The sequence below is a fragment of the Solanum dulcamara genome, chromosome 12 (assembly GCF_947179165.1).
Source record: "Solanum dulcamara chromosome 12, daSolDulc1.2, whole genome shotgun sequence".
In the NCBI taxonomy this organism is placed as follows: domain Eukaryota; kingdom Viridiplantae; phylum Streptophyta; class Magnoliopsida; order Solanales; family Solanaceae; genus Solanum; species Solanum dulcamara.
In genome coordinates, this window is record NC_077248.1 from 5,221,785 (window position 1) to 5,240,018 (window position 18,234).

General features: G+C 31.1%; 1 protein-coding gene and 1 pseudogene across 2 annotated transcripts; one reads left to right on the forward strand and one right to left on the reverse strand.

The window, feature by feature from the left end:
- Positions 1–9,408: 9,408 nt before the first annotated feature.
- LOC129876686 (probable glycosyltransferase At5g03795) lies at positions 9,409–13,590 on the reverse strand. 2 transcript variants are annotated; one of them, XM_055952173.1, is made up of 4 exons: positions 13,496–13,590; positions 12,068–12,288; positions 11,143–11,488; positions 9,409–10,310 (listed from the first exon to the last, which is right to left on the reverse strand). In XM_055952173.1, the coding sequence occupies exons 1-4, from the start codon at positions 13,496–13,498 to the stop codon at positions 9,633–9,635; spliced, it is 1,248 nt and encodes a 415-aa protein (XP_055808148.1). In that variant the 5' UTR covers positions 13,499–13,590; the 3' UTR covers positions 9,409–9,632. The 2 variants fall into 2 exon arrangements, with proteins under 2 accessions (XP_055808148.1, XP_055808147.1); XM_055952172.1 differs by lacking the exon at positions 13,496–13,590 and adding an exon at positions 13,167–13,487.
- A 2,225-nt stretch (positions 13,591–15,815) lies between these two features.
- Positions 15,816–17,835, forward strand: LOC129876885 (probable glycosyltransferase At5g03795; annotated as a pseudogene).
- The last annotated feature ends 399 nt before the right edge of the window (positions 17,836–18,234 follow it).

The window sequence follows — 18,234 nt, forward strand, 5'->3', positions numbered from 1 at the left end:
AAATCATCAATAGGTGAAGAAGGTATCCGATTGTTTAGGCAAACCATCTTTGGTCACCACCTAGATATGTCACAGTATAATTTTCAAGATCAAATTATCAAATGTCTCTTACTTCTCAATCAAGGAATTTGCTATTATTATCGATTTGCGATGTACCAATAATATCAATGAATTTCAGTACCCGAATGTACCCCTACGAAAATTGTTGTCTAGATATTTCCCTGGTGCAAAAAATGAGACAAACAAAGGATGTTTCGTTCAGTATTTTCTGATGGAAGAATGGGAAACCAATGAAGACGCTGTTCAGATGGTCATTCTCTACTTCATCCACACTTTAATCTTTTTTCAACAAGGCAATTCGATGGTAGAGGATAGCAGATATGAGGAGTTCCCATGAGGTAAAATAATATTTTTTAAATTGATGAAAGGCATGAGAAAGGAGTTTACTACTGCCAAACAAATGTATCGTTTGGGCGGCATGTCATACGCTCTCAATGCATGGATTTACGAATGTGCATCTCAAGTCCCTTTTGAAATTACTATAAGAATGGGTAATATCCCTAGAATTCTTAATTGACGTCTTGTTGCGGTCAAGACCAAATATGAGACCTTTATGTCTATCATTTTCAGTGAGGTATATATTTAATAAAATTTTATTCATATTTATATCAAATGTATATATCATCTGATGCTAATTAACTGTAGTTTCAGATTATTTAATTTTCAATTTTTCACTGATTCAATATATATAACATTTATGATACATTCATTATTCTTGAATCTGATACATTAGGTATCTGTCATGAACTCACGATACATATATTCAATAATATTGAATCTGATATATTAGATTTTTGTATATATTAGATCTCTGTAATGATATCATGATACATACTGATCCTTAGTTGTTTTTTATGCTTTTTTTTCAGTATACATGCTCCAATCTTGTCCCAACACAAGATGAATTGGCATCACTTCGTGCTCCTATTGAGAATACGAGACCACCTCCCACTTTTTTTGGCGCACTTGTTTGATGAGCGTTTTTAAGCCTAAGTGCCCCATAAGTCAAAAGCTAGCCAAAAGACATCCTTGGTAGTGAACTTTCTACTGAAGCTACTACATCAGCTGTCAAGGCCAAACGAACGGAACCTCAAGAACTCCTCGACTTTGAAGAATTTTCAACTAAACCACCCGAAGATTTATTAAGAAGATTCGGTCTTATTGTTGATACATCTTCTTCACCTCCTCCCAAAAGAATGAAGACTGCCCATGGTAAAAAAATTCATTCCAGTAGAAACGGCTAACAAAGATAAAGATATCATTCCACCAAAACCATAAAATAAAACATGTTTTCACTACTTCAAAATCAGTGGCAAAGATTGTCCATGGTAAAAAATTCATTCCAGTAAGAGGTGAATCTTCCGATCAATCGGACCAAATTGCTCGAGTGATATTCAAAGCCTTAAAGAAGTCTCTAAAGAAATACATAAGTTATTAGTATAAGACTTAAGTTAATCAATATACTTTTAATAAGTTGATATATTCTGATTTTTTATATTATTGTATTTAAGTTGACCAGAAGTTCAAGCGACTAGAGAATAAAATCGATTCAAATCATACCAATCTCTTAAAAGCCATTGACAATATAGTTCGTCACATGACTGACACATCATCTTTAATTCAAAAAGATGATTTTGTTCAATCATTCCATGTGGTTGAAGAACAACAAGCACCTATTGTATTGGAGGAACACAATGATCCAAATAAATATAATTACCCCATAGCCCATGACCAATCTCATGGCCATGAAGATATTCAGGTAGATACATCATGTAGTTCTTGATAATTCTGTTTTTTCTATTTTGATATGCTTTTAAACTACTTGATACATTTCATGTTCATATATTAGATCATTACTTTTCATTTTAATTATTATTCTCATAAGTAATTGTTATTATAATTGTAGAAAGCAGAACCATCCAAGACGATACAAGAAATAGCGGATGTATCAGTACATCACAAGGTATTAGATGCTTCAGAATCACTTGAACAACAGGTTGCTACTAATACATTAAAGATAATGTATCAGAACCAATTTTATGACCAATTCGATGCTACATAACTCTTGTACCTGATATATTTGTGATGATCTATATATCTTGATACATTTTCATGGTCATATATTAGATCATTAATTTTTATTTTAATAATCATTTTCATAAGTACTTGTTATTATATTTGTAGAAAGTAAAATCATCCAAGACGATACAAGAATTGAATAATGTATCAGAACATCACATGAAATCAGATGCTGCAGAATCTCATGGAGAGTAGGTTGCTACTGATACATTAAAGGTAATGTATCAGAACTAATTTTATGATCAATCTGATGCTACATAGCTCTTGTATCTGATACATCTATAATGATCTGTAACTCTTGATACATTTCATGATCATGTATTAGATTCTTTTTTTTTTCATTTCAATAGTTATTTTCTTAAGTAATTGTTATTATTATATTTGTAGGAAGCAGAACTATTCAATATTTCACAACAATTGGAGGATGTATCAACACATCACATGAAATCAACTACTGCAAAATATTTTGAAGTGCATGTTGCTTCTGATACATTAAAAGTAATGTATTAGATCAATTCTTATGATATATTCAAAATTAATAAGTTTATTATTGACATGATATATTTAATTTAGGATAATGCATCAGAAGAACCAAATTATGCCATGAAAGATGCAAAAGCGGTTGTTGATAATACTGATCAAGTTGAAGAACATGTTGAACAGATTGATAAAGACAAAATCAACTCTGGTGTATCAGTAATATTCCACACTTGTATCTGATTCATTAAATTTAGTACAGGTGATTATACTAAAGTCATAATATTTTTATCATTCTTAAAAAATAAGATTCCACAACTTCAACCTCGATATCGTCTGAAACTCTAGAGGTGGTAGATGCTCTAATATATGGACTTTCATTACCGGTCAAGCCATTGACTGTCATTAGTCATGAACAAGTAGCTCAGGCTGAATGTCTACTAAGTGATAGCCAGCTGCCTATCACTCTTTCATCCAAACCCGTTGTTTTGCCAGATGATGCGAAGACACATCTTCCATGAAATAGGATGCCTTCTAAGATGTTACAATCAATGTACCTAATAAACTTTTGATCGAGTGAAAAGGGTAAGAAAAAAATATCGACAGATAGGTATCAAAATACCCCTTTGAAGATTTTGGCATATGTTATAGTCCCCCAATCAATCTTATCACTGACTACTCCTAATGGATAGATAAGGGACTATTAAAATCGCATGCCAACAAGTAAGTATGATATTTATAACTTATATCACTACAAGTTGTTTATTATAAATGTACTCTCATTTTAATATATGTTTTCATTCAATAAATCAAAGGAGGAACACTATAAAGTAAGTGCTCTTCATTCAAATTTGAAAAAATAGACTTTGTAGTGGCATTTTCTCAATTTAAGAACAGGTTCTACCTCATTTCATAGTCGAACAAATGCTGAAATGATGAGGTAATTATTTCTTGATATAGTACAAGACATTGTCTGATATATTTCAGACACACTGTTTGAAACATAAGTACTATGGATTAGATACATTTAATACATATATTTCTATTCTGTTTACTATGTATTAGTTTGTATAACTAATATTTTCTTAAAATGTGCAGCACATCGATGTAATATTTTACTATCTTTGGAAGAAGTCCAAGATGCAGTTGATCAATCAGTATCGATACACAACAACAAACTGTACCTTCAAAGTTTACATCGAATCTGCACACACATGATACTTTTACAATCCACCTAATTTTTCTATCCAAGAAGACATGGCACGGGCCTCTGTTGTAGCTCATCACGAGAGGTCTGTGAAGAACATAATAAGAGGTTTCTCAATTTCCGTCGATTTGCCATGGCATTTGGTAGATGAGATATATATTCCGGTAAACTATGATAGAGATTTTTATTCGGTTCTGACAGTAGTTGTGTTGAAACAGAGGCTGATAATCCTCTGAAACAAGAGGTAAAACCCTTTTTCAGAGATTCAAAAGATAGCAGTAATGCTACCTACATACCTTCAAGAAGTGATTTTTTGAGAAGAATGAACGTACTGATTGGTCATCACTTGATTCATACAAAGACAAATCAAACGGTAACATGCTTGAAGCACATTACCCTTTTGAAATTAAATATGTTGAAGGCATTGCGCAACAAGGAAGCGATAGCTTGTGAGTATTAACAATTATGCATATTTAATTCATTAAAAGGTTATTTTTCTTTTTTTAAAGTTGGTTAATTCTTTGTTTGCAGGGATTGTGGTGTGTTCGCGGCTGTTTTTACTGAATATCTTAGTGATGAATTTCTATTCCAACTACTGCACTACATGCCGAATACTTTCGTTCAAGATACACCTCGCTATTTGAAATTATGGTTGTCAGAAGGCCAAGAATGATTATGTTAGTGAAAATGACGATCCAAAAAATCTAAGAGAGATTTTATCTCTCCTGTTCAAGGAGAACTAGTGGATGTCGAGTAGTTTTTTTAAAATTGATAGTAGTAGAATGCAGACTTTTATTTTGACACCAACAGTAAATATTTTTTTGATTATGTACTATTTGTAAGGGTTTTTTTGAAAAATACTATGTTAATAGTTTGTTGTGCAACTATTTAGCAGGTGTTGTTGAATATAATTTTTTGTTGTTCAAAACATAAGCCTTTGTATCAGTTACATTTCTCTTATATATCAATTCTATGTACATGTCTTCAGTATATCAATCTAAAAATTTAGATCATAAACACTTTGAATCTGTGGTGCATTGTATCTAATAAGTCTAAATTAATATCAATTTTGTTCATGATACATAACAATATTTACGTATCATCTTTTATGAAAGATACATCATTCTGATATATCATTTACAGGTAACAGTTGAAAGCTTATACAACAGTCTTCAATTTATCAATCCTAAATATCAATCGAATGGTCATGTATCAATAATCAATATATCAAACTCAAATATAAGTTGAAAGTTCATGTATCAATATTTTAAGTATCAATCTTTGACGTATCTGATACATTTTAATAAAAAAAACCTAGTGCTTTGTACCAAATAAGCATAAATCAATATCAGATTTATATCTGACACATTCGTTCTGTATCATATACATATTTTGAATTTATCATTTTAATATATCTGTTAAATGATTATATAACTTTGTCTCTTGTATTAGATTCACAACAATGATGTATCAGTGACATGTGCGAGCTTAAATATCTTACTTAATCTATTTATTTTGATATTTAATAACTTTTACTACTTGAGTATCAAGTAAATTACAATGAAAATAAATATCAACCTTGCATGTATTAGTTATTAATATTCAATTATTTTTGTGATACATAGAGTATTCATATGTTAAAAAAGCAGTCTAGTGTTAAAAAAGAACCAGTTACGCAATCAAATGACAAATCTATATTGAATTTCTCAATAATTCAAAAAAACAAGATACATTGTTATTCCAAATGATTAAATGACATTTATTCAAATTCAACATAAATATATATTGAAAGATCAACAAAAGTGCAAGTTCGTCGGTTATGACCTTCTTGCCCACAACGTTCACAACAATTTGTGTTTGATGTTAGCTTTTCATCTGGATTTTTTCTTTTCTTCCTTGGTCGTCCAAGCATCCTTTTGAATCTAGGTGGCAAAACTAATTCATTTGAAACATACTCTGAAATCGATCAATCTTCTTTATCAGGAATTGGAACCATTGGAATCTCATAAGTTTTGGCTAATGCATCTGGTTTGTAGTAATCAGAGCAATATGAATGCATATCTGTAACATTTTTTGCTTTTTAAAACAACAATTGCACGTGCACAAGGTATCTCGTCTAGGTGAAATCTTCCACAATTACATATTTTTCGCTCAAGGCATACAATGTATCTTCTTTCAGATTCATAAACTGAAACATAAACTCAGATAATGGAACAACCTGCAAAGATTAAGAAAGTTTGAGACATATTACATGATCTAAATTAATAAAATCTAAAAAAGACACTGATACATCACCTCATTGGTGATACATAACCTTTTGAGGCCAAGATACATACCTTCATTCTTGAACTTTTAGACACATTTAGAATCAAAATCTCTTCAAATCTTCTCCCTAATGTTTCCTTTGTATACGAGGAAATATCTTTGTTTTTGCAGTGCCAAGAACCAAATAGAATTGTAGCCTCCTCAAATAATTCTAATATAGTTAGCTGTCGTACCTTGACAAGGCATCCATTGATACATTTGGCGATGTTAGAAATCATCATTCTTCATCTGTTTATTGTTGCATGAACTCTTGACCATTTTTCATACCCAGCATTTTCAAGGTACTCCTTAACCCAATAATTAATTTTTTCCACCTTAGCCATCAATTTTTCAAAATCTTCTTTTTTATATGATTTGACCATTAAGTAGAATAGATCACTCAGTGTGTTTTTGCTCCTCTTGAAGTTTGTACGCACATTCTTCCAAAGATGTCATATGCATGCATAATGAAAAACATTTGAGAAAACAATGCTTAAATTCTTCATTATACTTTCATTTCTATCCGATAAAACACATATTTGTTTTCTCTCCCCAAATGCATTTTTGAATTGTTGAAAGAACCAGGTCAATGAAGAATTATTTTTGGTGTCGACAACTCAATAAACTAGTGGAAATGTGCAACCTAATCAAAAAAAGTCCAGCCAAATGTTAGTTTTTTTTGGTTAATAGTTGAAAGGTGTATCAAAATAAATACAACAAAATATCAATAACAAATAAATTACCCGCACCATCAAGTGTGCTTTCATACAAAGGTCCCTTTCTAAGTTGCACTAAGATGTGCACCATCAACCACAACTATAGGTCTACAGAAATTAAACCCCTCATAAAGGGCCTCAATGATATGAACAGATATATAAATTAATTTTTTTTGACTTGTGCATCCTTATATATGAATTTGGTTACACATTATTGAGCATATGTATGTATATAGGCATCTTTCTATAACCATCGGCAGGTTTACCCCTTATTATCTCTAGTGCACGTTCCTTAGCCTCTCATGCTTGTTGGTAAGAAATCTCAATCCCATAGATTGCTCTAAGATCTTCAATTATATCATTTGAAGTATATATTCTTTTATGATTGAACAACTTAGGAACAGTTACATAACTTAAAAACCTCACTGCTGCTTGAACCTTTGTTAACATCATATCTCTTAATGAACATGTATGTTCACTATTGAATTATTTGATTTTGAATATCTCTGAATTTTTTCACCACGATATCTTCAAAGTCCAACCATAGTCAGCAGAATAACACAGTAAAACATAGTTGCATGTATCAGATTCATGTCAATTCAAAAAATAGATAATGTATTAGTCAACAACTATAACATTTCACAAAAAAAACACCCAATCACATATACAATAATGTCTCATGAACTTTATCATATCCAAAATAGAATTTTGGCTTTACGTATCATGTCTTGTGACAGATACATTATTCATATGTATCACATAAATGTATCAGCAAAAGATCATGTATAAGTATTCAAGGTGTCAAACTCAAATCTCGGTTGAAAGACTATGTATCAGTATCCAATGTATTATTATTAGACGTATCTGATACATTTAATTAAACCATTACTTTTGATATACATTCACTTACAATTCACATTAAGCTTTGACATTTTAATACGTATCAGATACATACATATTCTTATCTATCTAACACCTATTAATATCACAATAAAATGCACATATTTATAATTTCATGAGTATTTTTTGAACAATAATGTATCATTAACAGTAAACAAAAAAAAAGTGTATCACAATAATTTGTAGACAATAAAGATAGTTTTGTATCATATACACAAAACACTTAACGACTTACGTAACTTTTCACATCAGATCTCTTTACCTCGAAATTGAATTTGTGCTCTATTTTATATTTTGCCATAATAGAGATCAGTGTTGATTTATCCTTATACAATTGTTTCTCCTTTACATCTGTACTATTCGAATCACTTATGTAATTCGTAATTTCTAATTCGGGAATGTAACATGAATCGTTAATTTTTTATTCAATCAAAGCAAGATCTTGTATATCTCTTCCTGAACCTTCGACACATAAAATTTCAACTGACGAAGGATCAAAGCAATATATCTCTTCACCATTTTTTTTTCATTTGTATCAATGCAGAATGGATATATTGCAATTCCAGGCTCATTTTTTTTCCACCTTCAAACACAGTCTTACTCCCATATCATTTCTAATTATCATTGAAGATGAATTTCCTTCAATTATGTATCGAATTTCTATGTTTTTCCTCGTCTCATCGATATCTAATTCCGCTGTAATTGCAGATTTAAGATTCACGAACGAAATCGTTTGACTAACAACTATTTCTTCGATCTTGTATCTGGCATAACTCACATCACTCTCCCAAATTCCAGAATGCCGCAATAAAATTGTTAAGTTCATCATGTATCAACGTCTATTTTTTGAAGAAACAACCTCTGTTACGTATTGGGTTGTGTTGGATTCGTGTGCGTGATTTGCTCAACTAGAATATAATTTTTACGTTTTGTTTCCTTTTAAAGCTCAACAGACTCATTAAACTTATGTATCAGACGTTATGTATCCATGCTCCAAGGATTTATCCGAATGTGGTTTTTTAAAGGAATTTTTGTAAAATTAAAAAGAATTGGGATAGAATGAAATTATGCTTATACAGTATGGGATTCCTAATTTTTTTACAAAAGCAAACTAAGTACTGCACATAACACATTCTTAATTAACTCACTTTATATCATGTCGGCCCAAAGTAATTACCCTGTATACCCCTTTCTAGCCTAGGCCCAATTCGCCTTTATGATACATATACATATATATATATATATTAATATAATGATATCATTCAGTATTTGTGCAATTTTCCCTGAATGTCTAGTTGTTACTCAATGATACCATAACAATATGTCTAACAATACCATAATAATATGTCATACATTGTTAGACATATTGTTATAGTATCATTGAGGATTTTTAAGTTTGGCTAACCAATTCTGAGAAACTTGTGACCCGGGAACATGCAAAAACGCCAACTTTCTTGTATTGACCTAGTGCCTTGGTGTTTTGTCCTAACAGAAATGAACTTGATCGATCTTAACCTACTTGTCTTCAATCACTTTTCACAAATTTTATTGTTACTCAAAATAATGATTTTTCTGGAAACAAGTATGGTATATTCAAAAACGGGACTGTCAATTGGTCAATTGCAATCGCTACATAAACACAATACCATATCACATTAGATCAAATACAAAATCACAATAGGTCTTATTAGTTCATAATGGTGCACAACTCGTAATTTGAAGAAGAAAGATAAGAAAATCCAGTTAGAGATAAGCAAGTATGAAGTATAACCATATGTATCAATCTATTTAGCAAAATCAAAAATTGTAAAACACAACCTTCAAAAAACAACAACTAAATCTACACTTAAAATCGACACTATCCTCTTTCACAAACCAAAATATTCAATTCAAGAATCATCAACATCGTGCACTCGGAAATTAAGTCTTCGAAGCCAAATCGAATGAAGAATCATATGAAACACATCGTATCTTTTTGGAGGTGAATTAACCTCAAAATGCCTCCTCATTTGAATTCCCCTCTTTTGCATCTCCAAATACTTATCTTGAGGAATATCCATAAGAATTTTCTTGAGATTAGGAATATCCTTAACAGGAATTATAACAGCAAATGTGTCCCAATCAAGAACATCACTAAAAGGGGTCACATAATTATCCTTAATTAGGACAGGTACACATCCCATGTAAAGTCCCTCAACCATTCTTGGACTTGCAACTTCATATCCACTTGGACATATACAATATTTGCTCTTTCTTATCATGTCATAATATGAGACACCCTTTGGTAAGTACTTGTGAACTTGAACATCTTCATCTTTACTATTTTCCCAATGTTGTAATAAAATTGGCCTAATTGGACCATGAACACCTCCGGCAAAGAACACGAGAACGGGGCGGTCGGAGGGCGGTGGGCCCCCCAGTAGGCCTTTGGTTGTGCCTAAAGGGAGGTGGATTTCTGGAATTGAAACATCCTTTGTTGGATTGAATTTTTCTGAGGTATTGGCATTGCATAGAGCTCTAATTGAGTTTTTGTATAAATGTGGTATAGCAAAGGAAATTTCAGGCCCCTGTATAACAACACAAAATTAAATCAAGAATAAGATACTATCATAAAAAAAAACGTCATATGAAACGGCATATATTAATAACAACATACATAGTATAATTTCACTGGTGGGATATGAAGAGGGTTGAATGTACACAGATCTTATTTCTACCTCGTAGAGATAAAACGTACAATATCATACGACAACTATCTATAGAGAGGACCATTATAAAAGAATGTGATAATACTGTACAAAGAATATTACACGTGTGACTTTGCCACTAGTTACCGTGAATACAATACTCCATTCGTTTCAATTTATGTGACATATATAGTTTGATTCGATGTTAAGTTTAACCAAAAAAGATTTTTATAGTTTATGATCTTAAACATGGCATAACATTTGTATGACTAAAGCTTCTCATTAAGGATAAAATGAAAAGTTTATAACTGAATATTTTTAAATATAAAAATATGTTATTTTTTATAATAAGAAAATAATATCACATAAATTAAAAGGGAGGAACTATAATATTAAAAAAGTTTCGATATCTATTTTATTTATAATTTTACAAAGGCTTCCTCTCAATTGACTATATCAGATGACGAAGAAAGAAAGAGTATGATTTTATTATTAAATTTTATGTCAAGTCAAATTAAATGAAATAGAGGGAGTAACACTGTTTGAACTTTGGAAAGTCAAACCACATATCTCTAACTATGAGATGATGATTGTAATAAAGTATAATTTCTTCCTTTTTCCGGGGAAAGAAATCATATGTTATATAAACAACATTTAATTAATTTATATATACTGACAATATAAAAAAAATAAGAAGGTCAAGAAAGTTTACCCAATCATGACAAGCAAGCATGAAATGGTCAGCACCAAGACTTCTATTCCAATATGGATACTTTCGTGAAATGACATTAACATAATCCATTGCAGTGTTTTTCATGAGACCCCATTCATGTGAATCAGCTACATATATGAATTGAGTTAACATTGTAACACTTAATGGGAGGAAGTATACATGAGCTTTGTTTGGATTTTCTGTTCTGAATTTGCTTATTTCCATTGCTTGAATAAAATAACCTTCAATAGCATATGTATGTTTGCATGGACCAAAATGATATACTGGGGGTTCCCCTTCTTTATACACATATACCTTGAATTTTTTTTCCATTTCCAAATAGCTTCTGCACATTTTACAAATGGATCCAAGTTATGTATGTATACCCAGGGCAGAGCTAGAAGCATTAGTAGTAGTTCGACCGAACTCAATAACTTTTGCTCAAATAGTGTATTATTGTATTAAGAAATTTATTAAATGTATACAAATATTAAATTTAGAATCCAGTTATTAATAATTGAAATCGTCGTTATTCAAAAACCCATAAGGTCAAAATTCTGACTTCGCCTCTGTATACACCAAAGTCTGTACAAATTTTATACTAGCCAGAGGATGGAATAATAGTATCAGAATTAGTTATCCCGATTAAAAAAAAGAAAATGACAAAAATACCCATGAGATCCTTCATACCTCACCCTTTTTCTATTAAATAAAGTGGAGGATATTTTTGTACATGAATAATTTTCCCCCAGAATATATACAATGCATGTTATATCTATATAACAAACCAAATAGTCAATAAACAAGGAGAAATAATTAATACGTGTCAGAATAACTAATCTCAGCATAACTTGTATTCAAACCAAACGACCCGATGCACTAATTAATTAGCAGTGAATGGTATAATATTATACAACATACATACCTGTGGAAGGAAGTAGCATTCAAGTACATAGGACCATGAGGGATATACTCATCTTCTTCTTGAGTTTGAGTACTTTTGTTTTGTCTTAATAATAATATTGCAGCTCTAGATCTTGCTAGTCCTGCTTCCAATTTCTCTATTGTGCCGTATCTTTTTGGTGTTGTTGTACTCTTATTTACATTTACATTAATAATAGGGGCATCATTCTTCTGATTAATTGCCTATAAGGTTAGCAATAAATAACAATTAGTAAATTTATAATCAAGTCATAATTTTAAATTCCAATACCATATATATACAACATCATCATGGTCATTAAAATCCAATGATAATACCATACGTATCAAATAATGATTAATTTTAAAGGGTTATGGTCATCATGAAATAGGAAGGGGGGGGGGGGGATGCAATATGAATACCATGTATTCAAATATAAAAACAGATATATATGGGCAAAAGCTATTAAATTTACGTGAACCTCCAGGTGTGTCACACTAAGACACTCATGTTCAGCTAAACCTAGCATTTTAAATATGGAACTTAGGTATATAAATGAATTATATCACTAAAATTTTAATAAATATTAATTTAATTATGAATATATAATTCAAGATTGCAATGGATTCTTAGCGATAAGATTATAAATAAATTCATTAAATTTAAGAGTCATATCAAGATCACAAGTCCTAATTAAGCTAAGGTTCCTTTTTTTTTTGTCAAGGTCATTAATGGATGGTATCAAATTCTTGATCAAGAATTAAAACCAGCGATCAACAGCTTAAAAAAAATCAATTTGTTGATTTCATAGCAAAGGAGAAAGATTAATGTTTTTATTACCACAATATTTGTGGAATATTGAAGTGTCACGGACAAATTCTATAACTAAACAACAAATATACATCATTTTAACCCTATCTAGGTGGATTATCGAAAAAATTCTACTAGCTGTATAATTTACAGTTTACGTGACACACCAAGAACTGCACCATTAAAAGTTGTTGAACTGGAAATTAATATCTTTAAACAAAAAAGATGTACATAGTGAAGAATAAATATAAGTAAAAAAGTACTAGTAATATTTTTTGTAAATAAAACTCACCTTTGTTGAAGAATTATTATTGAGAGTCTCTAAATAATGATGATGAGAAATTGATAGCCAAAAACTGTAACCTTGTGGATTATTGATAACAACAAAAGCAGCAAACAATAATAATGGCAAAATAAACCATAAAACCTTTAAAGAATTTGAATTCATTCCTTTTTTTCTTCTTATTTTTTCCCTTTTACTTTTCTTGTTCCTTTGTGGAAGAAAGTTGTAAAGTTTGGCTTTGGTGTATATATATATATATATATATGGAATTCTCAACGCAAAAATATGGTAACAAATTGTAAATTTTGCTCTTTATTTTGAGTAATTTGATTCCTTACCATCTTAGTGTTCAATGTATATCTTCCTTCCTTTATTATTGTAATCTAGATTTTGCCTTTTAACTTTTTTGGAGAAGTGCAACCGAGAGATACTCCTTTTTTTTTTTTTTTTTTTTTTTTTTTATAGTTTTCTACTCGATGTCTAATATTAGTAATAGAAGTTTGACTAAATTTGAATTTGGGCATTACAGGACTCATTTTGTAGGGATCTATAAGATTATTTTATAGATAAATTATTTTAAATATCAATTATAAAAAATTTAATTAAATTGTATACATAGATTAATAAAAAAAAATTAAATATTGATATCTTATTAACATGATGATTAAAATATAATTAAAAAATTAAGAAAAATAAATTTAAAAACCATTCCACAAATTAAATATAAGGGATATATCGGTAAATATGTTTATATGACAAGGGTATTTTAGTCTTGAAAAAAATAATTTTCTGCATTTACTTTTTTTAAGAAGTAGAAATTTTTAGCTTCTTCCCAACAACAGAAAAACTGTTTTTGCTTTCACTTAAAAACAATTTTATTGATTAGCCAAACACCTTGATTTTCCTCCAAAAATTTTTTTTTCTCAAAATAAATGTTTTTGGCCTCCCAACAATAATGCCAAACAAGCTTTGAAAATAAAAAGATCTCAATCATCCCACGATAACTCATATTGATTCAATCTAGAGATAAAAAAAATGATCAGACTATTATGCTTTACATTTTTTTTTTTGCCCTTTCAACCTCTTAAATTTAGAAATAGCGAACACCGAATATTTTTTTTTGTATCTTTTTTAAAAAATTAGTTGTTGTCATAAAGTTTTTTAGATTTTCACGTGTAAAACTTCGTGACATTATATTGGAATTTCACTTATAAAATTTAAATTTCGTATAACTAATGCAACATTTAGTTGGTCGTATCAGACAAAAATAATCCCCACATCAATTAATTAATACAACATTTGGTTGGTGATTAATACCCAATTAAAAGTTATGCATTATAGTACTATTTCATGCATGATAGTGTGATATAGTAATTTAAACTTTAATTTAAAGATAAATATAATTAAACATAACCAAGCACATGCCTACTTAGAAATGCCTATCACTTCTACCCAAGAGGATTTGTGGGATGTTGAAAACATACCATGTTTTAACTTTAAGTTGTACAGTTGTTAACGACTTATTAGTTCATCTCCAAATAAGTTTTATTTATCATAAGTTGCTAACATAATTTAAGTAAATTACAAATCAATGCTTATTAAATAGATTTACCTGTAATTATCCTATAAATTACGAGATTGTTTTAATTTAATTTACATTGTTAGTGCGTAGAGCTTTAACACTAGAATTAACGTCTAACTCACTTGGTGAGTTTCCTGCCTTTCCAATTGAAGTCAATGTATTTTTTCTTATTATCTGCATGGAGATTTGGGCATGTGAGGAGGAGAGACACAGATGCTCCAGTGCGGAGGTGTGAGCGGTTGGCAATGGATGATTTCAGAAGAGATAGGAGTAGGCCGAAGAAATATTAGGAAGAGGTGATTAGACAGGACATGACGCAGTTACAGCTTACCGAGAACATGACCTTAGATATGAGAGTGTGGAGGACCCACATTATGGTAGAAGGCTAGTACATAGTCGCGTTATGCTTCCTTATTAATAGGCGCATTGACACATTATGATTTCTTGTGCTCTAATTTCTGTTATTATCTATTACTTTCTGTACTTTGATTACTCTATTTTATTTGTAAAGCTTTCATTATTTGCTTTACAAATCGCTTTGAATTTCTTAGCCTTATCTAACCTCTTTTTATGCTTTTTTTTTTAGCCAAGGGTCTTTCGAAAACAACCGTCCTACCTTGATAGGAGTAAGGTCTGCATACACTTTACCCTCCCAAGACCCACGTTGTGGGATTTCACTAGGTTGTTGTTGTTGTATCTGCATGGAGATTTGCCAATTGTTAACATAACAAAGGATGACACTATCAATATCCATAACAAGAATTTGGATTTATATATGTTAAACTTTTGTTCCTTGCACTGATATTTTGAGTCTATGTTACATTGTCTGGACTCTTCAAACATTGTCATAAAGTGTCCGTTGGATCCTCCAAAAGTAGTGTATTTTAGGAGGATCAAACGCAAGCATGACAAAATATTTAGAAAGCCCGAACTACATTGTTTTGAGTACAGGTTTCTTGATTTTTCAGCTACAGAATTAAGATTCTTTACTTGGAATTTGCAGTAGCTACATGGAAATGGAAAAACATTTCAAGATTTAGCAAGTTTCATACGAATGATTTCATATATTTCATGTTTGTTTCCTTCCATTCAGTGTGTTTTCAATTGTAAGCTATGTTTATGTTGTTGATTCTCATGAATGGGGTCCTATAAAGAATGCAGCTTCTGATTATATTGATAGCATTTCCAGAAAGTACACTTATTGGAATAGAATCCTTGGATCTGATCACTAAAGGAATGCTGTTTCTTTTCCCAAGGGTCAGATTTACTCTTCTACTGTACAAAACATCTTAATTTTATCCTCGGGTATACTTTAGGGTCATTAGCAAATTGTTTTGTATCTGCCCTTGAACATGATGGAGCTCTGCGTGAAATATAACAAAGGGTACTTTCAAACTATAATCAAAAGAAGAGAGATAATTCAGACCTCTCACCTGAAGTATTTTGAGACGTAGAATCCATTCCGTCCATGCTGGAGTTCTGTTAAAGTCGAGCAAATACAGGACGATTAGCTAACAGCAATGATTTCCCATTCTTTACACTACCCTAGTACTAAAAGACAGTTGAAGAAATGCATCAACACACAAAATAAAGAAAATTCCAATTCAAGAGGTTTGTTATAAGCAAAGGCCTAAGAATCATAGTTAATTTGTAGGTAAGTTGTAGGTCTTGAGATCATTTTGATATTTTCTTGAATGAATATGAATTAGTGTATGTTACTTCTCAAGTCTTTTTTCTAAGTTATAGCTATATAAATTGCAGGCTCCTGAAATTTCAACCGCAGCTCCATACTTGTTCAAGAACTCCATTAGAGTACTATCCAACGGGAACACTTCTGAAAGATTCAATCTGATGGTGAATATATAAGATTACAAATTACAATTGAAAAATAAAATGAAGAAATTAACTTCACTTCTTGGCTGAGGCGCGGATATCTCGCTCTCTTTAAGGAGATTCAAGCCCACTGCAGTAAATCGTTTCACTGGTCCAGCAGTAGTCCTCTTGACTTGTCCCCTCCAGGATACAACAGCCTTATCACAAAAATGTAACTCAACAAACTCTGGACAAGAGTTGAGTTTAAAACTCTATACAAAGAACACCTCCCTTCAACTAATAAGAACTCTCTTTTTATATAAACTTAACTCTCTCAATTTTTTCTTCTTTTATTTTTATATTCAAAACAAAGAAGACCTCTCTATTTATAGGAGAGAAAATCATACAAAGATGAAAAAATAATAGAATGTCATCATTATCATCATTTAGTGTACCATTATGATTTAGTGCACCATTATGATTTAGTGCACCACTTATTAGTGATAATTAGATTAAAAATACATAATAGAATGATTTAGTGCACCACTTATTAGTGATAATTAGATTAAAAATACATAATGGAATGATTTAGTCTTGCACTAAATAAAGATGATAATGAAAGACATTTTTATGCACTAAAGAAAGAATAATAAAGATGACATTAAATGTCATCAATGGACAATTGCTAAAATTGCAATTTAATAAAATGTTAAAATGTTCACACTAACACAATCCATCAAAGGATGTAACTTGACCAGAAATCTATCTCCCTCAGGGCACAATGAAAGGCTTAATTGGAGGGCCATCTCCGTCCCAACGTTCTGTTTAGTTTTCTACCAGGAAGGCATTCATGGCTACATAAGGCAAGTACTAATGGAACAATGGGGGAAGATGATGCAGAAGTCGAAATTCACAAGTACCTTCCTAAGAATGTGTCATATTATGGCATGATAAGAGAGAGTAAGTACAGTATTTGTCCTAGTGGTTATTAAAGTGGCTAGTCCAAGAATGGTTGAGGCACTTTACATGGGATGTGTTCCAGTACTATTGAAGGATCATTATATTGCACCTATTAGTGATGTGTTGAACTGGAAAAAATTTGCTGTTGAAATGATTTCCAAGTGATATATAATCTGAAGAAAATTTTGATGTCAATACCTCAAAAAAAAGAAAGAAGAGAGGCCTAAAACTAAGAAGACATTTGACGTCAATTTTCCTCCTAAAAGATATGATGTTTTTCATATGATCCTTCATTCAATTTGGATCAGAAGGTGGGTTCTATGAGTTCAACTGAAACCCACTACTTTTGGCTCGAACTATATAGGTATACATATATATGCAGATTTTTTTTGAATTTGATACGTTTTCCTAAGAAGCGTAACAAATTTAACCTCCCCCTTACGAACCCTAACTTGCTCCTGGTAAAAGTTGTTTAGGGCAAGTTTCACAGAAAACTCCTATATACACTACAGGCGGTTGAACTCGAAAGGCTGGTGTGGTGGGATTCAGGTGTTCATATTAACGAGATGTTGTATTGGGTATGAGGAGTGACGTACAGAGCTAGCTAGGTTTCCAATGTTTAATTTGTGTAATGTATAATAACTGGTACCTGTAGACTGTAGTCGATGAGAAGAATGAAAAAGCATCAAGAGGAGAGTGAATTACAGGAAGTTCTGATCCTGG

Coding starts and splice junctions, on each gene's coding strand:
- LOC129876686 (XM_055952172.1), bottom strand. CDS start 13,322: ATGAATTCAAATTCTTTAAAGGTTTTATGGTTTATTTTGCCATTATTA. Junction 12,289..13,166: donor ATAATAATTCTTCAACAAAG/GTGAGTTTTATT, acceptor CTAACCTTATAG/GCAATTAATCAGAAGAATGA. Junction 10,311..11,142: donor TGCTTGCTTGTCATGATTGG/GTAAACTTTCTT, acceptor GTTGTTATACAG/GGGCCTGAAATTTCCTTTGC.